Genomic DNA, 26,797 nt, shown 5'->3' with positions numbered 1-26,797 from the left:
CATCAAATGTTCATAAAGAGATAGCAAAACTAATCCATATGAATTGAGCGGTTTAGTCCAAATTGTCTGAAGAGAAACAATCGCTTTATATGATGAACAGATTCAATTAGGCTTTTATTCACACAATCATTCATCAACTTACATCAGTTGTGGTAAACAGAAGTTGCGCAGCACGTTTGAGCTTCAGCGGGAACCAATGAGGTTCATTCTCGTGTTACGCATCACGTTTGAGCTTCAGCGAAGACCAATGAGGTTCATTCTCGTGTTACGCAGCACGTTTGAGCTTCAGCGAGAACCAATGAGGTTCATTCTCGTGTTACGCATCACGTTTGAGCTTCAACAAGAACCAATGAGGTTCATTCTCGTGTTACGCATCACGTTTGAGCTTCTTGAATAACCAATGAGGTTCATTCTTGTGTTACGCATCACGTTTGAGCTTCTTGAATAACCAATGAGGTTCATTCTTGTGTTACGCATCACGTTTGAGCTTCAGCGAAGACCAATGAGGTTCATTCTCGTGTTACGCAGCACGTTTGAGCTTCTCAAGAACCAATGAGGTTTATTCTCGTGTTACGCAGCACGTTTGAGCTTCTTGAATAACCAATGAGGTTCATTCTTGTGTTACGCATCAAGTTTGAGCTTCTCAAGAACCAATGAGGTTCATTCTTGTGTTACGCATCACGTTTGAGCTTCTCAAGAACCAATGAGGTTCATTCTTGTGTTACGCAGCACGTTTGAGCTTCTTCAAGAACCAATGAGGTTTATTCTCGTGTTACGCAGCACGTTTGAGCTTCTTCAAGAACCAATGAGGTTCATTCTCGTGTTACGCAGCACGTTTGAGCTTCAGCGAGAACCAATGAGGTTCATTCTCGTGTTACGCAGCACGTTTGAGCTTCAGCGAGAACCAATGAGGTTCATTCTCGTGCATCAAGCATGTTTGGTTGAGCTTCTGTATATGTTCGCTGATCAATGTTTATTTGTGAATAAAATCCTAAATTTAATACTTTCGCCATAAGTGATCGTGTCTCAATTCATTGATTAGTTTTACGATCTCTTTATGAATTTTTTGAAGCGTCACAGCAGTAGTTGTGTAGCTGTCTATGGAGGGACAGAAAGTTCTCAGATTTCAACAAAAAGATCTTCATTTGTTTTCCGAAGATGAACGAAAGTCTTATGCTGCGTTCACACCAAACGCGAATGGAGCGCCAAAATCGCGTCTAGTTGGACGTTTGAACATTTTGAATCCATTTGCGCGTCCACAGTGTTTGAAGCGAAATAGACGCGCGTTCAAGGCGCTCCAGGAGAAATATGTCATAAAACACCACTCTGCCTCTTTTCATTTTCTTTAGAAATATATATTAATCATTAATAGCCACACAAATGTGGTCCAGGCAATGCCTACATTATCTTCACTACATGTATATCTAAATATCCTTAAAAAATAAAGTTATGAAACTTCTCTTTGCCCTCAGTCAAAACGATTTGGCAGCAACAAATTATAGATTCATGAGAGCAAAGCTCGGCCGTTAGATCTGCACAAGACGAACCACTACAGGACATCAGAGCCAGCAGCAGACGGCAGAAGGACTGGCCGAGGAAAGGCTGCTCTCGCTGGGGTTAATGAGCGCCGCTGATCCACTGGATCTCACAACTCCAAAAACACAAGATTATTTTTTTAAATAGGCGCTCTCTTTATAAATAAACCACAGATTCACGCTTTAAACAACTACATTCTCACCTGAAAAAAGTCTTAAAACTACTTTTTGTGACACAGTAGTATTTTTAAATGATGCAGGGTTTCTCATGATGTCACTTTACCATGTGACCGCAGCGAGCAGGCTCCTGATTGGTTAACGCGGCGCGAATTGACGGCAAAGTTCAGATTTTTCAACTCGGGCATCAGACGCGAATTCGCTTCAAACGCGTGAATGCACAAAAAGCACCACTCGCGCAAGACGCTCAATTCGCGCGAACGAGGCGGAATCGCGTCCATCTTTGAGCAGGACCTCCAGACCCGCGTCAACGCGCCTTTCCATTAACTTAACATGGAAATCACTTGCGCCAGACGCTCTATTCGCGTTTGGTGTGAACACAGCATTATGGGTTTGGAACGACATGAGGGTGAGTAATGACATTATTGGGTGAACTAACCCTTTTTAGCAAAGGATACATCATTGCTTTTTGTTGTTGCTTTTTTTAATTATGCAAACATGTCCCTTGTTGCCTTCCTGTCTGCAAAGGCATCTTTCAGCTCTCGGACACAGCCCAAAAAAAACCTTATATAATCTTGAATCAAGAGCAACCTGTCACTTACATGAGATCAACCTATAGCAAACCACAACCATCTAATCAATTCCCCACGGGGAAAAAAAATCAAGCCCCGCCCTACATTTGTTCTTGTTTGAGAAGCATTTCCACTCGGATATACATCAGAATAGTGAAGAAAAGACGATCACGACTTCAGTTTTGTTAGTTTGCTATTGGTTGATCTCATGAGACAAGAATTGCCTATTTTGATTTCATGGTGACTTTAAAGTGTGCTTGTGCGGTCTTTAAAATAAGTGCCACTTGGTTTGATATTCTTCTATCCAATGCAGTGAGGCCTTTAGCGTCCAGATACCACTGTTTAACTCACAGTATGTCATGTGGCTTTTCTTTTCTGTGTCGCAGACAGAAGACTGTCCTGAGCAGTCAACCAGTAACCTGTTACAGATGATGTATCAGGATCCAAAACGCTGGTCCTACACCTTCCAGACCTTCTCCTGCATGAGTCGCATGCGCACACAACTGCAGCCACTTCCTGCCAGATTACAGCAGTCGTCAGGCGCGCCGGTACAGGTGTATGAGCGCTCCGTCTACAGTGACAGGTGATGATGATGATGATGATGATGATGATGATGATGAACAGTTTTCAGTTACGGTCTATGGTTATAAAGTGTATTGTTGAATATACCGACGAGCATTTATGGCAAACTAAAATCTAGGTTAATGTCATTTCTATTGAACCTTGAATGTCATGTATTTAAAAATATTTATAATTACACATTTGTAGTGAAATTACAATTCAAAAACACATTAACTTTAAATGTAATATAGTAACACTCTACAGTTAAAATGAACATGCTTTAGTCGACATCTCAAAATAAATGTACTAATTTAAAGCACAACAACAACATATTAAAACATAATGATTTAAAATATACTTTGAAGTAACTTGACATGATTACTAAGTGTGTTAAACATTCATGAAAGTCTTCTTTCTTTTAAAGGTGCCCTGCCACACAAAACCGATTTTACTTGTTTTTTTACTTGTATACCGTTTTTAAATGTTATGTCGTGAATGTGGAAATGAACTGCTACCTCTTCTGTCAGCTCTAGCCACTGAAAAGAAATAAGTGGAGAAATCAGGCCATTTACGAAAGCTGGTCAGTATGACGTGGTGTTGCCTGAGCTCATTACTATTCATGAGCTCGCCCAGTTGAGACCACGCCCACAGAATTCGTCTAGCTCAGTGACAGTTTTCGTATACAGCAAGGATGGCTGAACGTCATATATATATATATGGCAATATACCTGAAAAATAGCTTGACGTCGTCATACTCAATTCTAGTCAGAATATGAGTCTGATACTGCTCTGTGGGCTGTGATTATGGGGCGTGTTTCAACCGAACCAGGAAAGACCTCAATTGGATAGACCTACAGCCAATCAGAGCAACGGAGCGACGCATAACGTTAGTTGTCAAATGTCAACAGAACTCAACTGCACTGTGTTGCCAAGTCCGCGGGTTGAAGCGACCCCAATTATGTGATATACAGACCCAGGAATGCGATTTTTAGCTGCCAGCCCTGCCAAAATAACACATATTTTACCTCCCAAATGCCTTTTTTTTCCCGGAGAACCCCCCTGGAAAGCTATTGGGCTGTTTTTGGCTAGTTTTGAGGAACGTTAGCAATTGTGCGGGTTTTGTTGTACAAACTTGGCAACCCTGCACGCACGCTGGAATAAGTAACGTTAGAAGAAGATGAGTGTAAACGATGTTTGCCGGTGTTGTATAAAAATAATTTAAGGATACACAGAGTACTTACCAACACGATTATAATTTCTGAGAGAAATAGTAAAGGTGAATGCATATACGAACAAGTTCTCGGTTTAGGATTAGAACAAACTCAACCCAAGCGCCTTTGATGACGTGGATGATTACGTTACTGTTGATCATCTGTCCATCATCGTCTAAAGCCCGTCCTGACAATTTCATTGGTCCGAACGGTTTCTGTTCGGGCATAATTACTCCTCTACCGATCAATTCCAGACCGAACTGCCCGAGTTAAAATGTTGTGGGCGGGGCTAAGTTCGGCTGGCATCCAGGCTACCTGAAAAAGCCATTTCTGCAGCGATTCCAGACGATAGTAAACAAAATTCCTCTACAGTTTGTTGCGCTGGGTAAAGGATGCTGATAGCCAGGTTCTCATTGGCTAGCTGTTAGCCAATCAGAGTCAAGAGGCTTAGCTCATTGAATATTAATGAGAACTGGCGCAAGTCTTCATGCAGGCTTTCTATACCACGCTAGAATGGGTAACCAAGGCATTTTTGAGTCAATGGTAGAACTTCAGACATTAAAAGTAATGAAATGCATGTGGCAGGGCACCTTTAAGTGGCCTTTTATTTAATTAATATTATCTGCAGGTACAGTTTAAAAAAAAATATATACTTTTAAGATTTGACGTACACAAGTGCACATTCAAAACAGTTAAGCACACACTTTCTGACAAGGGTATTATGATTAATAATGTTCATTTTCACGGTCACATTTCCATGTTCAGTGTGTATCTCCTCCTCTCTCAGGTACATCTTTGCTTTAAATATGTTTGAGCTCGGCTGTATAAACTCCACAGAGTGGGCTGTGTATCAAGACTGGCACTCGTTTCTTGTTGAGCAGTTTGGTCATCGAATTCAACTGGAAGGCATCATATATCTCCGGGCATCTCCACAGGTCCGTTCACTGTGATGATGGTCAAACATGCACACACTGTCAGAGAAGTGCTTTCAGGCCTTGAAATGTTTTATCTGCACCAACAGGATTGTGAGGATGCCACAGTCAGCAAAGGACACATTATTGCTTTTTTTAAAGGGATAGTTCAACCAAAAATGAAAATGATCCCATGATTTACTCACCCTCAAGTCATCCTAGGTGTGTATGCCATTCTTCTTTCAGACGAACACAATCAGAGTTATATTAAAAATGTCCTGGCTCTTCAAAGCTTTATAATGGCAGTGAATGTTGCTTCGTTTTTGAAGCTCATACAAGTGCATCTATCCATCATATAACTGCTCCACACAGCCTCGGGAGGATTAATAAAGGCCTTCTGAAGAGAAGTGATACATTTGTGTAAGAAATCCATATTTACAACTTTATAGACTAAAATAACTAGCTTCCGGCGGTCAGCGGTACACAAGTCGACTTTGTGAAAGACTGACCCTTGACACGCGGAGGATAGAGCAAAGCAAAACAAAACACAGGTCATGAGTCTAAAATGAGAATTTTTAAATATAAGAAGAGGTTTTCGATATAAGAGAAGAGGGGTTTGAGCACTAGTCAGGGGTTACTCTTTACTCTTTTACCGCTGACTGCCAGAAGTTAGTTATTTTAGTCTATAAAGTTTTAAATATGGATATTTTTATTACACAAACGTGCCACTTTGCTTCTGAAGGCCTTTGTTAACCCCCCGGAGCCGCGAGGAGCAGTTATATGATGGAAAGATGCACTTTTATGGGCTTCAAAAATGACCCAACAATTCACTGCCATTATAAAGCTTGGATTAGCCTGGACTTTTTTAATATAACTCCGATTTTATTCTTCTGAAAGAAGAATATCATGTACACCTAGGATGACTTGAGGGTGAGTAAATCATGGACTAATTTTCAGTTTTGGGTGAACTTGTTGCCTCTGGCTTGGCGTGCTCACTAAATTTTTCAACTAAACATCGAAATAAATCTAATTAATAAACTAAATTAACCATTTAAACTAAATTACTGATCGAATTATTGATCTAAAGCCCACACTGTCACTGTATGATAGTTGAAATTAACTGATGACATTAGCGTTTTTTCCAGAATGGCTATACAGCTGAATAAAATTATGCTGCATTATTTTCCTGTTTAACACTGTAAAGCTGCTTTGAAACAATCTACATTGTTAAAAGCGCTATATAAATAAAGTTGACTTGACTTGAACTAACTCTTTAATTATGCAAACACGTGCCTTGTTGCCTTCCTGTCTGCAAAGGCATCTTTCAGCCCCATTAACAACACCTCCTTGGCCAGAAATGAAGCTTACATGTTAGGAATGTGCATTTTTATTAGGGGTGTGATCGCGATATTAAAACATGACGATATTTAAGGTAAAAAAGCAGTCTTGCGATATCAACATTACGGAGTTGAGTTTGTGGCTAAACCTTTTACAGTGCTTGCATCGTTTTGTCTTTTACTACATATTATAATTCATACTCAGACATTCATTACAAGATGATTGGTAAAACATTTCAAAATGCATTCTGCAGACCTGCATGGAGAGGTTAGGCAGACGAGGTCGAGTGGAGGAACAGGGAATTCAGCTCGACTACCTCGAGAAACTCCACACACGACATGAAGACTGGCTCATCAACAAGACGACAAAGTGAGTCCTCTTACAATACAATTCTAGACGGGGTAAACCCAGCCCGGTCTGCCGGTGATTTGATTTCGCCCTGGAGCTCAGGCTGGAAACCTGTGCATATTTCTATCCTGCTTCTGTTACACATTTGCGGGGACCAATCACAAACCGGCTTATCCACCTGGCGCGCTATTGGCGGGTTTAACACAATGACGGATAGAGAAGCGATGGATCGTTGGTCTGATTGGTTGAAGGACTGTCCAATTGCGTACAGAGTCATTTGAACTATGCTCGTTGATCACGCCTCTTGTGCAGAGCAGACCAATGTTCAATCTTAAAAGATTGAGCTTGGTCTGGTGATAGCCAGAAAAATATGATCGATAATTCAGATTCTTTGTATTATCAGCTAGGGTTGGGGCGATGTCCCCTAAATTGGCAGTTGACGATGTTTACAGTAAAACATTGCGATGGTCGTCGTTTGGGGGGTGGGGAGATTATGTACTATATCTCTTTACATAAATACTATTTTCTACTTACAAATATAGTTTCGTTATTTTACTAACCCAGTGTTTTGTATGTGAATGCTGTTTGACGTGAATATTACCACAGGAGTGAAGCACAAAGCTTTGTTTAGCCTACAAATAAGCCTAAATAAATTAGCACGTTTTCATTCTGTTTTGCGATCTGGTCACCTGATTTTCCCTGTATTTTAACAATAGGCCATAGTCTATTTTATCCCAATGGACATGGACATCTCGTTTCTTTTCCCAAATCTTCACTCACGTCGCACCCATTTTCGCAGGGGATTATAAACGTTTCTTCCTTTCGGTTGCTTATAATTAAGAGTATTATAACTATTCACATCCTTTACTGTGGTAAAGTATAAAAAACACTGTAGGATGAATACCTTTGTACTTCAAATTTTATTTAACAAAGTTTGTTCTTGTTATTAAACTTGGTAAGGCGCGTCAAGTTTGTTTGAATAGCGCATTACACACACACACACACACACACACACACACACACACACACACACACACACACACACAGGTGATTTTAGTTTAGTTTTCTCTGGCAGTGAATAATCAAACATTGCCTAAATGTCTTGACCCTGTGGAAGATAAAATTCGCTCTTCAGACATTTTACAACAAGTGTTGCTTTGCAACATCAGGAGAAAACATGAAGACGAAGATATTCGAGAAGGTGTCTATATCCAGCTCGTGTCCCACATTCCTCTCCAAGCGCAGAGCGGTATATGATGCATCTTTGCGGGGAAATAGCCTAGTATGAAACAAATATGTTTTTAACTAATATTTAATTTTCTTATATTCTTTTGGTTACCATTATTTACTGATAATCGTTTAAATGTTTTATAGGCTGTAGTGTGTTGTTTCACTGATGGAAGTGCTAAACACACTGCACACATGCTTTGGATGTTTCAGCATCAAATTATCTGGCATTAAAAAAATCTTACATTAAGAAGCATTTACTAGACAAGCAAAAGTTGTTGTCTTATTTTGGGGGAAAATAACTCAAAATTAAGGGAATTTTTGCATAAAATAAGCAAAATAATCTGCCAATGGGATAAACAAAATAATCTTGTTTTCTGTTTGAATTAAGATTATTTTGCTTATTTTATGCAAAAACTCCCTTAATTTTGAGTTATTTGCCCCCAAAATAAGACAAAAACGTTTGCTTGTCTAGTAAATGCTTCTTAATGTAAGATTTTTTAGATATTTGGACTGAAAAAAAGACAAAAATACTAAAGGGTTAGTTCACCCAAAAATGAAAATTCTGTCATTAATTCCTCACCCTCATGTCGTTCGACACCCGTCAGACCTCCGTTCATCTTCAGAACACAAATGAAGATATTTTAGTGTAAATCTGATGCTCTGAAAGGCCTCCATTAGCTCAATGCACGGTTCACTCTCAAGACCCTTAAAAGGTACTAAAGACGTCGTTACAAAGTCCATCTCACTACAGTGGTTCTACAATAACTTTATGAAGCGACGAGAATAGTTTTTGTGCGCAAAAAAACCCTAAATAACGACTTGTATAGTGATGACGATTTCAAAACACGGCCTCATGAAGCTTTGAAGCGTTATGAATCAGTGAGTCGATTCATGATTCGGATCGCGTGTCAAACTGCTGAAATTTGGCGATTCAAACCGCTGATTCGACTCACTGATTCATAACGCTTCGAAGCTTCATGATGCCGTGTTTTGAAATCGTCATCACTATATAAGTCGTTATTTAGGGGTTTTTTGGTTTTTGGGTTCCTTTCAGGGCCATCAGATTTCAACTAAAATATCTTAATTTCTGTTCTGAAGATGAACGGAGGTCTGACGGGTGTCGAACGACATGAGGGTGAGGAATTAATGACAGAATTTTCATTTTTGGGTGAACTAACCCTTAAGTAAGAAAAGCATTTTTTGCAGTGTACAGTATTTAAAATGGCATATGCATTAGTTAAATTCTCAATTTAATTTACAGAGCAATCCCTGCTAAGTTTTTAGTTTAACTATAGAAGAGGATCAGTGTGTGTCGCACTCACAACAGACTCGCAACGGGCGCTCGATATGTCGGTCAACCATCGTCCATCGGCTCAAACCTATTATCAGCATCTCTTCTTACCTTCTCTGACAGTGTAGTGCAGGACAATACTGTTACTCTGTCGTTCAAAAGCTGGGGGCCAGATCTTTTTTAACGAAATTAATATTTTTATTCAGCAGGGATGCATTGAATTGATCAGAAGTGACAGTAAAGACATTTATGTTACAAAAGATTCTATTTAAAATACAAATAATCCTGAAAACAAAAATGTATCATGGGTTTCAACATTCAATCATAAATGTTTCAGCATCAAATCATCATATTAGAGTGATTTCTGAAGGATCATGTGACACTGAAGACTGGATGATAAATTCAGCTTTGATCACAAAAATTACACTTTACTATATATTCACATAGGAAACCATGTAATATTTCACAATATTACTGTATTTGTGATCAAGTGAATGCAGCCTTGGTGAGCAGAAAAGACTTCCTTCAAAAATATTAAAAAATGTTACTGACCCCAAACTTGAATGTTAGTGTGTGCATCGTATCCCATCTCTAATCTGAATGTTCACTGATGACTTGAACATACTCATGGCTTGAGATTTGTCAAAATAACCCGATTCCAAATCTGGAAAACAGCTTCTGTTTGAAAATCATGATACAAACATGCAATAATAATATTAACCTTTCTTTGTCTTGGTATTCTGAAAACATTCGTTTTTAAATCAAAATATGCAGATTTTCCCCTTCATGTTTCAAGCATTCTTACTGTTACTAGATTTACGCTGCTCTTGTCTTTCACACAGGGTTCATTTTGAGCACCTGGCGACGGTGCCTGTGTTAGTTGTAGATGCTGGAGTGGAGTTTGAGAAGGACCCGAAGGTGCAGCACGATCTCCTAACAAAGGTTCATTTTTAGCAGATTTTTCTGTGCATTACATAAATTCATTCTAGTTCTGTATATGTCGACGCTGGATGCTTGTTTCTGCCACGGAATAACAAAATAAAGGTGACTTTTTGTCTCACAATTCTGAGGGAAAAGTCAGAATTGCTAGCTGTTAAAGGGGACCTATTATGCAGAATTCACTTTTATAAGGTGTTTGAACACAGATGTGTCCACGGTGTGTGTAAACAACCAGCCTATAATGGTAAAAATACACCAATACTATTTTATAATCCCCATCAATCTCTCATTATATGCTGTTTCATAACTCCCCCCACTCATACATAAGAGAAGGAAAACCCCGCCCATGACTGTTGATGATTGGCTCTTTTAGCATAGACACACCCCTGAGTGAGAAGCACAGAGACATTTCTGTTTACTCGCTGTATCAGCGCTCGAGTATTACCATGTGCGTGCCAAAAAACATTACAAAAGTTCTGTTGTTGGATGTACCAACGAACATACGAGTGTCCACTGAGGACACCGTAGATGAATTTCATTTTCGAAGGAAATGTGCCGAAGAATGTCGGTAAAATGTTATATTTGCGCAAATCATTTTACGCATGACTGAAAAAAAAAAGTTGTTTCTGAAGGATGGGTCAATACCAACACTTCATGCTCTCACTTCATATCCAGAACAAGTAAAGATGGCACTTCATATTTCAGGGAGCAGCAGCTCATTTGCATTTAAAGGGGCACACACATAAACCACACGTCTTTGCTCAACCAAATAGGGGGAAATTGGACAAGCTATAATAAATGATCTGTGGGGTATTTTTGAGTTGAAACCACTAGGCCAGTGTTATATATTTTGTTCAGTTGAGTACTAACAATATCCCAAATGTTCCAACAATCCAACTATTTGTAAATCGTGAGAAATTACTCTTTTAACCCTTTAAGACCTAAGGGTATTTTTACAATTAATTTTCCGCCTGGTGTTATTTACTAAAAAAGCTTGTAAAACATCAACCCTGTTGTGCACAGACAATTGACACACCTCTTTTTTTTCAAGGCAAGTTGCACTGTCAGTATATTTGTGTTGCATTGATGTCACCTGAATGTAAAATAAGTTATGGGACCATAAAGACAAATGAAAACATAAAACGGAAATTGAATCACTCAAATATTTATTGAAAACACACACAAATAAATAAAAGCTAAGCATATTTCCTCTGGAAAACAGTTTGTTCAAGTCTTTAGAGTCCTGGAACTCAGGAATAAACATGATAACTTATACAGAACCAAAACTATTTACATTTTTCCAAAAAAAGTCCAGGTGCTTTTGGCCTCTTTGGATTTTGGATATTTACTGGTGCCAAGCCTCAAAACAGTTCCTATCAGGAACTTCTCCTCAAACTTTCTCCTCAAACTTTCTCCACAAAACTACTAAAAACTGCAGCGCGTCTCTCTCTCTCTCTCTCTCTCTCCTCAAAACTGCAGCGCGTCTCTCTATCAACAATAAAAGAGCTGTGGTTCATGCGTAATGACGCACACCAACGTGGATGACGGATCAGCCTGTCATTGGGCAAACCCTCATCCAAAATGGCAGCTAGCATCGCGCTAGCGGCAAAAATGACGGAAAATTTATAAATTATGGACATCAAGTGGATATATCTTGGATGTAAGCGTTTTGATTTATTGCTGAACAACTCCAAAAAGATGCACATGTTCCAGGCTGGATAGAAAACCTTCTGTAAAGGCTACAAAGACACCAAAGACACCCCCGTGATGGCTAGCTCGTTAGCTTTCTGCTGGAAAAACGGTAAGAAAATCGATAAAAGTTTCATGAAATAATATAGATATTTATCGGAGGTGCCGTGTGACGTCGTGGGCGATGCCGTCGGGCTCTGAGGGTTAACCGAAGAACCGGGACGTGTGAGGGAGTCGCCTGTCAATGGCGTCATATCTGCGTTCCCCTCGGTTTCCGCTTTTATTTTGCAGAAACGCTTTACTCTCACTGCAGTGTGAACAAGTGTCATAGCAGCCGCTGAGAGAACACACAGAGCAAGGGCGAAATTGTCAATCACACATTGGGGGGGACAGCTGTGGGACTTTTTGTGGTGGCGCATGCACACATTTTTTTAATCAAAATAAAATAAAAGTCAGAGTTTGTAATTGTGTAACACAACAAGGAATTTTCTTACATCTGATCGTCAAACCAACGTATACTCACCCTGTAATGATTACAGCATCGGCTGTAATCGGCAATACAAAATATTTTTTTGTGTGTTGTAAATAAAATTTATTCTGAAGCAATATTCTCACCAGTGTTCAATCAGCTTTGACATATGCATATTTGTGATATTTTTACCTTTTATAAAAGGGCATTTTCCCCTAATCTTATTAAATATAGGCTATGATTCAGATTTCCTTTTATATTCTTAAATTGGATCAATAAATTAAATTAGAAGACGACACTGGCTGTTACCAGTCAAATTAAATAACTTACACTGAAAAATTACAACTGCATTAAATAATGTTATGAGATTGTTTTAAATATTTTTTTAATATACAAATAAGAAATGTTGGAAAGATGAAACTAAACCACCAGTAGGGGGCGCAGGTGACCGTCTGAATGAGCGAGTCATTGAGTCGATTCGTTCAAACGCAAACGATTTGTTCAAATTCTCTTTCACTTGCCCCTTCAAAAAATCCACTTGTCCCGGACAAGCGTTAATGTCGAGCCCTGGCCTACAGTAACGTTAGCTAGCTGTCGGCTAGCTTGTCAATAGTCCCTCCCATTCATTCAAGCTGTATAGTATGACAGTCGAAATTCACAAATTCTACAATTCGAGTGAAATTCACCTGGTCGTTATCTAAGGGATTATGTCAGCCAAATACAGGATATTTACCATTCATAGATATGTGCCAAATGTCTGTCAGATTTCGCGCTCCTAGCTCTTCTTCTGTTTGTTTTTTCCTAACTCACTGACGGTGCACAAGCTACTAAAGGTATAGGGAAAACATGACATGGATTTCAGGAGAAATGGGTTTTGTTAGTGTATAGTGTAAGGCCAGTCGAATGGATTTTGGAAATGGATCTGCCGGGATTTTATATTTTCGTAGCTGGAAAGAAAGACGTATTTGCAATCACATCGATATTGCCCGCATAATCATACAGTATGATCAAATATTGGGGGGGACAAATTGTCCTTCTTTGAATATTGGGGGGGACGTGTCCCCCTGTCCCCCCATAGAATTACGCCTATGACACAGAGTAACGTCATCCCATCATCAACACACTCGGATGTGTCTAATATGATCAACAGAGCTGCGTTACCTCACACTCATGAGCGGAGGAGCGGAAGTGGCGCCAGTGACTGTGTCATAATAAAAGTCCCGCCGCTCTTCTCATTAACAATCGCTCCAGTGGTTCCTCAGCTCCACAACACTCGCTCCTGCTCTGCTTCAGACTACAGTAACGTTAATAATCACATCCATCAACATGATTTCTGCCCGCGTCCTATCCCGATTCTTTCCCACCGGCTGTGAGGTGAAGACCACATGTCCCAAGATTTTGCACTCAAACTTGGCGTCATCAAACTACAGCTTTGTTTTGAACAGGCGACCTCTAGCGGACGGAAAAGTTACATAGTGCAATTTCGAGTCAGAATTGTAAGATGACAAAGTTGCAATTGCCTTTTTTATTTCACGACGGAAGTGTAAACTCAGAATTCGGAAGAAAAAAAAAAAGACAAAATGGCGAGGTGTAAATTCAGTCCGAATTATGGGATGAAGTCGCAATTACCTTTTATTTATTTTCATTCTGTGTCGGAAACAAGCTTCCATGTTATACACGAGCAACAGTATATTGATTATATATTTTTCTCCTGATGTAGATTAGAAATTTTTTCAGTGCATTATAAATGGCATCGTGGGACCGAAGCACAAGGATTGTATTGTATGGACCATTTCTTTAGGACGGTGAACAACCAATGAAGATCAAATCGCAGAACTGAATATTCTTCGTCTCTGTGGTTTACTGTGGAGAGGAAGTTGGTTTGTTGTTTGTTCTTGGCAGTAGGGCACAGAAATAACACCATGACCATGGTTTGTTAGTCACTGCAGTAATACGTCAACATGTTTTGCACAGTTGGCTAATGAAAACTGTAATGTGACATATATATATATAAATGTTGTTTTATACCATTCAGTTCAAGACCTATTTAACTTATTTTAATAAACCTATATGCCTAAATGTGTTTGCACTTTATTTCTGACATGTGTGAAAGATAAGGATGTGCCGCATTGAAAAGTAGACACTGTATTACGCATGCGTTGATTGTTTTTGTAAAAAAAAAAACATTTATTTAATGCATAGGCTGCAATACCAAAACATGTCATTCAAATAAACCTCAAAATCTTTCACAATTCCCCCCCAAAGCTCAAATTCTACAACATACAACACATTTGTTGATGAGGAAACCTGGATGTGATCAATTTGCCGTTTTCAGCTTTTTCTTCTTTGTTTTAGCCACCTGAGGCAGTGGCATTTTAAAAGCAGTCCTATAAACAGAACAACACAAGCATCTGTTAAAGGTCGCCTGAAACCACATGTTATCTATTAGACATGTTTCAAAATGAATGATGTTAAAGACTCACTCGCATGTCGTGCAGATTGGACTGAAGTTACAGAATACTGGTGAAAGAAGGAGAGGAAAAGATTTAAAACAAGGTTAAACCACGTTGAAACATAATCCTGCTATATAGGATCTTCTGATATATTTAAAGGGAAAAGAAAAAACATTATTTGATCACACACTAGATTTCACGGTGTGTGTGAAACGTTGAGGTACTATCACAGTAGTTTTGTGCGCATGTGAACGCCTTGTCCACGTACAACACGAAGTACCTCACGTGAGAAACACTTAACGTAATGCGTAACTAACGTAAATCAAGCAAGCTAGTATGCATTGGCCGCAAAGTGTTTGCGAAATAACACATTAGCGGACCGGAGGGAATAATATGGAATTTTTTCCAGAAAACTTCTTGCACAAAGTAAATTCAAGGACCTGTATTTACGTATTTTTACTTTCAAAAACTTTGTAGTTCTTTGTCATGAATGCAGTTTACATAATTGATGTGGGAGCCGTTTAAAGGGTTAGTTCACCCAAAAATGAAAATTCTGTCATTAATTCCTCACCCTCATGTCTTTGGACACCCGTCAGACCTCCGTTCATCTTCAGACACAAATGAAGATATTTTAGTGTAAAGCTGATGCTGAGAAAGGCTTCAGATAGGCCTCCATTGGCATTCAGTACATTTACACTCACAAGACCCATAAAAGGCACTAAAAACGTCATTACAAAGTCCATCTCACCACAGTGACTCTACAATAATTTTACGATGCGACGACAATAGTTTTTGTGCGCAAAAAAAAAATCAAAATAACACCTTTATCCAACTTGTTCTTGTCTTCTGTGTGTGTCTCCACGACGCATGCGCGAGAATATGACGCAGATCCGGCGTTCGGACACATGACCCAGAAGAGATTTGTTTACAAGCAGAGGAAGACGCGCGTGTCTAAGCTGTTGAATTCTACATTGATCGTGCTTTAGGTCTCGGCGTAGTTCTCAAAATGGGGCTAAAGTGGCATTTCATGGATTCCCGAACGCCGGATCTGCGTCATATTCTCGCGCATGCGTCGTGGAGGCACACGGAAGACAAGAACAAGTTGGATAAAGGTGTTATTTTGATTTTTTTATGCGCACAAAAACTATTGTCGTCGCATCGTAAAATTATTGTAGAGTCACTGTGGTGAGATGGACTTTGTAACGACGTTTTTAGTGCCTTTTATGGGTCTTGTGAGTGTAAATGTACTGAATGCCAATGGAGGCCTATCTGAAGCCTTTCTCAGCATCAGCTTTACACTAAAATATCTTCATTTGTGTCTGAAGATGAACGGAGGTCTTACGGGTGTCGAACGACATGAGGGTGAGGAATTAATGACAGAATTTTCATTTTTGGGTGAACTAACCCTTTAAGATGGTTTCCAATCCACTGTAAAAATCTGGGCTTATGAAATTCCTTTTTTATCTAAATGGCATGAGACTTTGTGATATTAATAAAATATGTATTCAAGCACAACATTTTTATTGTTAATTTGACATACTGTCCCTATCTCGGCAGTCTAATGTAAAGATGAGTGTCGTGTAAATTGGAGGATGAGGGGCCCTATTTTGAAATCTGCATATGCTAGGGTTTCTCCAAACTGATAATAAGCAATAAAGCATAGATGGAAACATACTTGACAGGCACACTGAACAGACGTAGCCGATTTCGATAAGGTTGCGGTGGCAGAAGCAAGCGGCCCTGTAGTCCACGTGCACCGGAGGAGGCAGTAACAGCTGAGAGCGCTGGTCTGCGTCTGGTAGAAACACCCACTGACACACGAGAGAAGTGTGAGACGACATTCAACCACCTGCGCTTTTCAATCGACTTCACAGTTGCATGAGTATCTCACCAACAAATACTGTGCCAGGGCAATCCTCTGGGGAATTCGAAGATACAAGCCTCCGGTGATGTCACAAGCCTGTTAAACGACAAACGCAACGGTTTCACACTCAATCAAATCAAATGGTTCAATAATGGGAATTAAAATAGCACGAGATGGTGTAAATTGTCAGAACAAATCTTTTTTTTGTCGTTATAGGTATAGCTGTATTAGGGCTGTGCGATATTGAAGAAAAATTCGATATTCTTGTTAAATAATGCGATACGATATTGTTTTAAGTGTGTAAAATCTATTTCTTTCCCCAACTGATCTCCTTCACTTAAAGCATAACCGACTGTGTTTACATGAATACTCATCAAGACAGCCATTTTGACATAACTGTGTGTGTATTTGATAGTTCGAGTATGTAACAAGACACGAAAAAAAGAACGGCTTGTGCGCACGTTTAGGTGTGTGTGTCAGACAGCGCGAGACTGCAAGAGGTTGTTTTTCGCAAGTTATTGCGTTTAATAACTCTTTTTAACGTCAAGAAAGTCACGTGCTCAGTCTATTCGCTGCTATATGCATCGACCTAAAACGTACACTTTTCACAATGTTGAAGTAGCCTATTAAAATCATTCAGATATTGTGTGCCCTTGCGATATGCATATTGCGATATGTACATTTGCGATATTTAAATAATTTCGATATATTGCGCAGCCCTAAGCTGTATGATAGGCTATCATAATCAGAAGAATGTTCCTTAGCGTGTGCTGCTATATGTTATCTAGGCTAGTCTGTGTTACACCGATTACATCCCTTTCCCACCGTCGTTTAGATTTTTATAGTAATACAAATAATTTTGTTCAGTTAGAGAACAGACCAGCAGCAGTAGTCAGGTTTCATTTATCACGAGTACTTGTCATTGTACTAGTGTTGTCACGATACTGGAATTTCTAACTTCGATACGATACCTACAAAAGTATCGATATTCGATACTATTTTCGATACCACGAGGGAAAATGCTGCATATACTGTCAAATAGATATTTTTAACATTTCTTTTTTTGTCCGTCTATTGAAAGTCTAGGCAATTAAACATTTCTTCTGAAGAGATCACTTTATATGATAAAGCTTTTAAGCTTTTTCTCATGTTTAAACGTTGATCAATTACCATTACAATTATCTCACAAATATTTGCTAACTAATTGTGTTGCAGTAGCTTACATACAGCACAAGGAAGCTTGATTTCAAATAGAATTGAAAAAGACGAGTAAACAGTAATAAAATAAGAACGAATAAACAAATGACTAACAATAGCACAAATAAATACAATAGAATAAAGATACAAATGAAATAGACTGCTTTATTTTTTCAGGCAAGTCTTAAAGGGTTAGTTCACCCAAAAATGAAAATTCTGTCATTAATTCCTCACCCTCATGTCGTTCGACACCCGTAATGCTGCGTTCACACCAAACGCGAATTGAGCGTCAAAATCGCGTCTACCGCGTCTAGTTTCACGCGCGGACATTTTGAATGCATTCGCGCGTCCGCAGAGAATTGGACGCGCGTAGAAATCGAGCGTTTGAAGCGAAATTGACGCGCGTTCAAGGCACTCCAGGAGAAATATGTCATAAAACACCACTCTGCCTCTTTTCATTTTCATTAAACATATATATTAAGCATTAATAGCCACACAAATGTGGTCCAGGCAACTCCTACATTATCTTCACTGCATGTATATTTAAATATCCTTAAAATATAAAGTTATGAAACTTCTCTTTGCCCTCAGTCAAAACGATTTGGCAGACAACAAATTATAGATTCATGACACCAAAGATCGCCCGTTAGATCTACACGAGATGCACCACTACAGGACATCAGAGCCAGCGGCAGACATCAGAAGGACTGGCCGAGGAAAGGCTGCTCTCGCTGGGGTTAATGAGCGCTGAGCGCCCGGTGATCGCCTGGATCTCACAACTCCAAAAACACAAGATTATTTTTTTTAAATAGGCGCTCTCTTTATAAATAAACCACAGATTTGAGCTTTAAACAACTACATTCCCACCTGAAAAAGTCTTAAAGGTCCCGTTTTTCGTGTTTTTTTTGAAGCTTTGATTGTGTTTACAGTGTGCAATATAACATGTGTTCATGTTTCGCGTGTAAAAAAACAGTATTTTTCACACAATTTACTGATCTGTCTACTGCTGTTTTCACTGTCCTCAAAACGGCTTGAAAGATTTCCCTGTTCTATGAAGTCCCTCCTTCAGAAATACGTAACGAGTTCTGATTGTGCCAGCGGTTCCCGTGTTGTGATTGGACAGCAGCTTAGCGCACGCAGAGCGCACGTTACCGGAAAGGTCACGCCTCTCACCATAACGGGGATGCATGCGCTCAATGATCTCTAAGTACAGCGTCCCTGGGGAAGCCAAACAAAGGTGACTTGACTCCGGGATGAAAATAACAGCGTCTCAACGACATGGCAACAAACGAACGCAACCGAACGTAACACTTCCTCTTCTCCACGCGGGAGCAACAAGACCACGCCCCCTTTTTCGCGCGTTCTTGTGGGCGGAGGTTAGTCGACATACTGTTCTACTGACGTCATTAAAGCAGGATGTACAGAGATGTCGTCCACACCGGCCGTTCGCTGTAGGCTTTGAAACGGAACTTCTGTTAAATAAAATATCTCGCTTGGCATTGAACTTTGAGCTTTATAATTTTACAGGTATTATAAATGCTCTAACAGCAACATTACACACTAACTAAAGATTGAAAAATGGGATCACGAAGAACAGGACCTTTAAAACTACATTTTGTGACACAATAGTACTATTTTTAATTTATGCAGGGTTTCTCATACACGTCACTTTACCACGTGACAGCAGCAAGCAGGCTCCTGATTGGTTAACGCGGCGCGAATTGACGCAAAAGTTCAAATTTTTCAACTCGGGCGTCAGACGCGAATTCGCTTCAAACGCGTGAATGCACAAAATCACCATTCGCGTGTAACGCGCGTATCGCGTCCAATTCGCGTCATTCGCGCGAATGAGGCGGATTCGCGTCCTTCGCGCCGCGCGAAATGCGCCTTCCGCGCCGCGAGACCTCCACACGCGCGTCAACGCGCCTTTCCATTGACTTAACATTGAAATCACTCGCGCCAGACGCTCTATTCGCGTTTGGTGTGAACGCAGCATAAGACCTCCGTTCATCTTCAGAACACAAATGAAGATTTTTTTTTTGAAAGCTGATGCTGAGAAAGGCTTCAGATAGGCCTCCATTGGCATTCAGTACATTTACACTTACAAGACCCATAAAAGGCTCTAAAAGGCTCGTTACAAAGTCCATCTCAACACAGTGACTCTACAATAATTTTACGATGCGACGACAATAGTTTTTGTGCGCAAAAAAAAATCTAAATAACGACTTTATTCAACTTGTTCTTGTCTTCCGTGTGTGCCTCCACGACGCATGCGCGAGAATATGACGCAGATCCGGCGTTCGGACACATGACCCAGAAGCGATTTGTTTACAAGCAGAGGAAGACGCGCGTGTCTAAGCTGTTGAATTCTACATTGATCGTGCTTTAGGTCTCGGCGTAGTTCTCAAAATGGGGTTAAAGTGTGCATTTCATGGATTCCCGAACGCCGGATCTGCGTCATATTCTCGCGCATGCGTCGTGGAGGCACACACGGAAGACAAGAAGAGGTTGAATAAAGTCGTTATTTTGATTTTTTTTGCGCACAAAAACTATTGTCGTCGCTTCGTAAAATTATTGTAGAGTCACTGTGGTGACAGGCCTTACGGGTGTCGAACAACATGAGGGTGAGTAATTAATGACAGAATTTTAATTTTTGGGTGAACTAACCCTTTAAGCCCTTTGCTCACTGAGTCCGAAATTTTCGCATACGTTTTTTCGTATTCGTGATCCGAAAAATTTGTCACGCACAGAGACCATGCACACTGAGTCCGATGCGTATTAATGAATGCGTTACGAAAAAAAACCGCAAGACAACACAAAACCGTCTTCCACCTCCCTATCAAGGAGCTGCGGGATTATCCAGACCGATTCAAAGTTTACTTAAGAATGTCAGTGGCTCCGTTTGATGCTTTGCTAGCGGTACTGGAGCCACATATTAAAAAGAAGACCACCAATTTCCGTGAATCAATTGATCCTGAACAGAGACTGGCAGTAGGCTATGTCTAAGGTATGGATCCGCACGCATGCGCGCGCACACACACACAGTTTACAGGGACTTGGTGTGCTATAATTATAGTTACGATATAATAATATTTGTAGTATTGATACAATAAAATTTGTATATATAGCCTAATTGTATGTATCTGAGGAGCACTGGCGATTCATTCACGAGGCTTGTCACAATCATGAATGCTGTGCTGACGATTAATTGTCAAATGAATAATTGCGATTAACGATTTAACTTGGTTTTGTTCATGTCACTTACAATGCAAGTCAAATATGTTATTTTAACTTGGATTCATATTTAATATAAAAATTAAAATATAATAAAATAGACCCATCTGATTTACTTTAATGCAATGAATATAATTGTATATAATTTAATAAAAATACTAAGCAGCCTGATTAAACCTACAAAACTTCATTATGTTTTTTTTTAAACTTGGATTTATTTTTTAATATAGAAGATAAAAAAAAAATGATATATATATTATATATATATAAGCAGTCTGATTAAACCCACAGACCTTTATCACGTAATTTTTTTTTACTTGGATTAATTTTTAATATAATAAAAAATATACAATAAAATAGGCTCATTAGACTTTCTTTAAATGCTATAAATATTAATATTTTATAATATAAAAGCAGTCTGATTCACAAACCTTAATTACGTTATTTTCTTTTAACTTGAATTTGTTATTAATAAAGTAAAAAAAAAAGAAAACAAATTATATATATATATGAAAATTTATTTTTATAATATAAAGCAGTCTGATTAAACACACTTTTATTACATTTCTTTATTACTTTTTAATATAAAAATGTATGGAAATTAAAGTTTTTATAATATAAAGCAGTCCGATTAAACATACAAACACTCATTACATTTATTTTTTACTTGGATTAATTTTTAATATAATAAAAAAATACATACTAAAATAGGCTCATATGACTATTGCTATGAAAATGTATATTTTTTATAATATAAAAGTCTGATTAAATCTTCATATGAAGGAAGACCTTTGACTATTTGACTTTAAAGTGCACAATTATTGTATTTATTATCTCAAATAACTGCAATTAGATTGAATAACCATATTCAATCTAATTGCAGTTATTTGAGATAATAAATACAATAATAAATTATAAAACAAATATATAAAACAAGTAATACACTGATAAAACGAAATACCTGTTGCAATAGTCCTGAGTCGGTGTCCAACACACAGGCATCAATCAGGATATTCTTTATGAACAGAGAATAATGGAAGCACAAATATGTCAATATCAGAAGAATACACAATTAAAAGAAAACATAAGATCGTTCAGTTGTCATCCCCACCTTCTTCTGAGCTGCAAAGATCATGTTCATGAAGTTCATGTACTGTAATGTGGAATCCTCCGCAGCTTTTATTACCTGAAATCATAATCAACCATATTAATGCAGTTATTCAACTAAACGCTCAACGTTTGGCTGCTCAACCTAAAGAAGTGCTCACCAAGATCCTGGATTTCATGTCCTGTTCAGCTGGAAGTAAAACACATGAGGATTCAGTCCAACTATTAATTGCTCTAAATAAAAATATTGACATCTATTTAATTCAAACCATTAGGAAATCTATCTTCACATTGCTTTATAGTACTAACACTCTAACATATGAATCATATGTTCTGCGTTTTCATTGCACTGTGGAAGAGATGAACATGTTCAGGAGATTACCTTGCATATCCTTCGAGACTCGATGAATGTCTGAGAGTCAAACATTAATGAAAATTGAAGTGACAATTCCGACTTTATATCACGCAATTCCGACTTTACATATCTCGCAATTCCGACTTTATATCTCGCAATTCCGACTTTATATTTACTTCACAATTCCGAATTGTGTGATATAAAGTCGGAATTGCGTGATGTAAAGTCAGAATTGCGAGATGTAAAGTCAGAATTGCGAGATGTAAAGTCAGAATTGCGAGATGTAAAGTCAGAATTGCGAGATGTAAAGTCAGAATTGCGAGATGTAAAGTCAGAATTGCGAGATGTAAAGTCGGAATTGCGAGATGTAAAGTCAGAATTGCGAGATGTAAAGTCAGAATTGCGAGATGTAAAGTCAGAATTGCGAGATGTAAAGTCAGAATTGCGAGATGTAAAGTCGGAATTGCGAGATGTAAAGTCAGAATTGCGAGATGTAAAGTCAGAATTGCGAGATATAAAGTCAGAATTGCGAGATGTAAAGTCAGAATTGCGAGATGTAAAGTCGGAATTGCGAGATGTAAAGTCAGAATTGCGAGATGTAAAGTCAGAATTGCGAGATGTAAAGTCAGAATTGCGAGATGTAAAGTCAGAATTGCGAGATGTAAAGTCAGAATTGCGAGATGTAAAGTCGGAATTGCGAGATGTAAAGTCAGAATTGCGTAGAACTGACTTTGTATCATGCAATTCTGACTTTGTATCATGCAATTCTGACTTTATATTACGTAATTCCAACTTTAAATCTTGCAATTCTGACTTTAAATCTCGCAATTCCAACTTTATATCTCGCAATTCCGACTTTCTATTACGCACTTCCGATTTTACATCATGCAATTCTGACTTTCTATTACGCAATTCCGACTTTACATCTCGCAATTCTGACTTTATATCTCGCAATTCCAACTTTATATCACGCAATTCCGACTTTATATCTCGCAATTCCAACTTTATATTACGCACTTCCGATTTTACATCATGCAATTCTGACTTTCTATTACGCAATTCCGACTTTACATCTCGCAATTCTGACTTTATATCTCGCAATTCCAACTTTATATCACGCACTTCCGACTTTACATCTCGCAATTCCAATTTATATCACGCACTTCCGACTTTACATCTCGCAATTCCAATTTATATCACGCACTTCCGACTTTATATCACGCAATTCCGACTTTATATCACGCAATTCCGACTTTATATCTCGCAATTCCAACTTTATATCACGCAATTCCAACTTTATATCACGCAATTCCGACTTTATATCTCGCAATTCCAATTTATATCACGCACTTCCGACTTTATATCTCGCAATTCCGACTTTACATCACACAATTCCGACTTTATATCTCGCAATTCTGACTTTACATCACGCAATTCCGACTTTACATCACGCAATTCCGACTTTATATCTCGCAATTCTGACTTTACATCACGCAATTCCGACTTTACATCACGCAATTCCGACTTTATATCTCGCAATTCCGACTTTACATCACACAATTCCGACTTTATATCTCGCAATTCTGACTTTACATCACGCAATTCCGACTTTACATCACACAATTCCGACTTTATATCTCGCAATTCTGACTTTACATCACGCAATTCCGACTTTACATCACGCAATTCCGACTTTATATCTCGCAATTCCGACTTTATATCACACAATTCCGACTTTACATCACGCAATTCCGACTTTATATCTCGCAATTCCGACTTTATATCACACAATTCCGACTTTATATCTCGCAATTCTGACTTTACATCACACAATTCCGACTTTATATCTCGCAATTCTGACTTTACATCTCGCAATTCCGACTTTATATCACACAATTCCGACTTTATATCTCGCAATTCTGACTTTACATCACACAATTCCGACTTTATATCTCGCAATTCTGACTTTACATCTCGCAATTCCAACTTTATATCACAATTCCGACTTTATATCTCGCAATTCCGACTTTACATCACGCAATTCCGACTTTACATCTCGCAATTCCGACTTTATATCACACAATTCCGACTTTATATCTCGCAATTCTGACTTTACATCACGCAATTCCAACTTTACATCACGCAATTCCGACTTTATATCTCGCAATTCCGACTTTATATCACACAATTCCGACTTTATATCACACAATTCCGACTTTATATCACACAATTCCGACTTTATATCTCGCAATTCTGACTTTACATTACGCAATTCCGACTTTATATCACGCAATTCAACAAAAATAGTCAGAATTGTAAGATAAAAAGTTGCAATAATCTTTTAAATTGTTTTATTCCGTGGCAAAAACAAGCTTCCACAAGTTTGCACATCATATCTTATTGACAGAAGTCTCTTTGGGTCTAAACGGAGATGAGCAGTGAATCGGAGCCCGTGATTGGCTACAGCACAGGATACAGCACAGAGCTCTGGAGAGGGACACGGCCAACAGGGAGTCGGTCTGGTTTCCACTGACCTCTGCTGTTAGTGAGGGAAATAAAAACACGATTATCACCCAAAACATATGGCAAAATAAAGAGTCAAAAATCAGGGTTCCCACTTTTTTTCAGCAACCATTTTCCAGGACATTTTCAATTTTACTACGGCAGGAATAAAAGACAAGGATCATGCCAAATATTGCTTTCTAAGTCTTTAAAAGCCGTACAGTTTATTGCCATTACTTAACAATCCAGCATTTTTCAATATGAGCTCTTAATCATACATTATGACTATGGAAGCTTGTTTACACCACAGAATAGAAAGAAAAGTGTGACTTTTTATCTCGCTATTCTGACTTTTGTGAGTTTACATATTTGTGATATAAACGTGAAAATTGTCGCAATTCTTTTTTCCTCAGAATTGGACTTTATAACTTGCAATTGCAGTTTAGATCTCACAATTCTGAGAAAAGAAGTCAGAATTGCAAGATATAAACTCGCAACTGCGCAAAAAAGTCAATTGTGAAGAAAAGACTTGCGAGTTTATATCACGCAATTCTGACTATATCTTGCAATTCTGCCTTTATAACACACAAATGTGACTTTATATCAAAATTATGTGATTAGGTAGCAGCTTACGAGTTAACATTCACTGCACACATTTGAGCAGTTGATAGCATTAGCAAGACTAAACATCATTATTCAAAAAACTACTCATACTTATCAAACTCAGCATTCCTGAACATGTGCTTTCTGCAACTAGCGCTAATTGTTTGGGCCAGCGATAAACTCTTTATACTCGGCTAAAGAAATTAATTTTCCCATACAACAACAAGATTTTCCAGGACATTTTACATTTTCTTTAATTTTCCATGTGTTTTCCAGGACTGGAAAATTTGTCATCAATTTTCAAGGTTTTCCAGGACGAGTGGGAACCCTGATAATAACGATTAAATCATTAAATAACTTACCCTTGTCCATGAGTTTCCTAATCTCCTCGGCAAAGAGATCATTGGTAGCTGACAGAAGTTCATATTTGCCATCGGTACTTCCAGATATTTCATCCCCAGATTTCCACTGCTTACTGGGATATAGGAAGTGGCTTGATGACAAAAGAAATTAGTATATATTTTTAGTATATCTTTGTATCCTATGGCCTGGTTGCACAGATTAAATCAGGATTATAAACATGCCTTGAAAAACATTACTGTTGTGCATCTTAAGACAAAACAATGGCACTGACATATTTTAAGATGAACAAGTTTAACAATGAATGTTCTCAATGAACAATGAATGTTTACCTCTCTTGATACAGATTTGCAATGACGGCCAATTTGTTGGTTCTTGACATCACTAAATGGGCATTTGCCAGGACCATTAACGCGTCCAAACATGTTGAAAGAGTGAACTGGAAGAAAGGGTTCATTTGAATGGGATAATCTTGAATTTCAATCATATTCTTTAAACAAATTACCTTCGGTTCGCGTTGAGCTTGCTGACCCCACCAAACAGGGTTGACATCCAGCACCAGGACCAGAATATTAATTTCGTCGTCTGCAAACATTAGTGGTGATTATTATTTTCATTCATCACGCGAATCATCATGTTTTACATGTCTATTAAGAGCATCACAGTTCGTGTTTTCAGAATTAAGACTCTTCCGCCTATTTTTATGAAAGAAATGTTCAAACCTGAGGCCATTGCTGTTATTCCTGTATCTCTACATTGATATAAACGGTGTTTTATTGATATTTTTTAATCAAAATGTTAAAAGTTGTGCCGTTCGGATGTCTTCTTCTGTGGATTCACTGGACGAATGC

The 26,797-nt window shown here is 38.5% G+C and overlaps 2 protein-coding genes across 3 annotated transcripts in view; one reads left to right on the top strand and one right to left on the bottom strand.

Annotated features, from left to right (window-relative positions):
- Positions 1 to 14,350, top strand: part of dguok (deoxyguanosine kinase) — a 15,071-nt gene extending 721 nt beyond the window's left edge. Inside the window, exons 3-7 of the mRNA XM_079815603.1 lie at positions 2,671 to 2,867; positions 4,844 to 4,991; positions 6,559 to 6,674; positions 10,017 to 10,116; positions 13,992 to 14,350. Of these exons, the coding sequence (XP_079671729.1) occupies positions 2,671 to 2,867; positions 4,844 to 4,991; positions 6,559 to 6,674; positions 10,017 to 10,116; positions 13,992 to 14,018 (588 nt within the window). The 3' untranslated portion in view covers positions 14,019 to 14,350. The remainder of the gene's footprint in view (positions 1 to 2,670; positions 2,868 to 4,843; positions 4,992 to 6,558; positions 6,675 to 10,016; positions 10,117 to 13,991) is intronic.
- Positions 14,325 to 26,797, bottom strand: gtf2h3 (general transcription factor IIH, polypeptide 3). Of its 2 annotated transcripts, XM_079815602.1 has the most exons (13): positions 26,669 to 26,797; positions 26,452 to 26,531; positions 26,279 to 26,385; positions 25,949 to 26,079; positions 24,958 to 25,020; positions 22,509 to 22,538; positions 22,288 to 22,316; positions 22,131 to 22,205; positions 21,981 to 22,034; positions 16,616 to 16,684; positions 16,400 to 16,535; positions 14,755 to 14,791; positions 14,325 to 14,658 (listed from the first exon to the last, which is right to left on the bottom strand). In XM_079815602.1, the coding sequence occupies exons 1-13, from the start codon at positions 26,676 to 26,678 to the stop codon at positions 14,589 to 14,591; spliced, it is 891 nt and encodes a 296-aa protein (XP_079671728.1). In that variant the 5' UTR covers positions 26,679 to 26,797; the 3' UTR covers positions 14,325 to 14,588. The 2 variants fall into 2 exon arrangements, with proteins under 2 accessions (XP_079671728.1, XP_079671727.1); XM_079815601.1 differs by having other exon boundaries at positions 26,279 to 26,531.

The sequence above is a fragment of the Gobio gobio genome (assembly GCF_949357685.1).
Source record: "Gobio gobio genome assembly, chromosome: 4".
Lineage (NCBI taxonomy): Eukaryota > Metazoa > Chordata > Actinopteri > Cypriniformes > Gobionidae > Gobio > Gobio gobio.
This window is presented reverse-complemented; position numbering and strand designations above follow the sequence as displayed.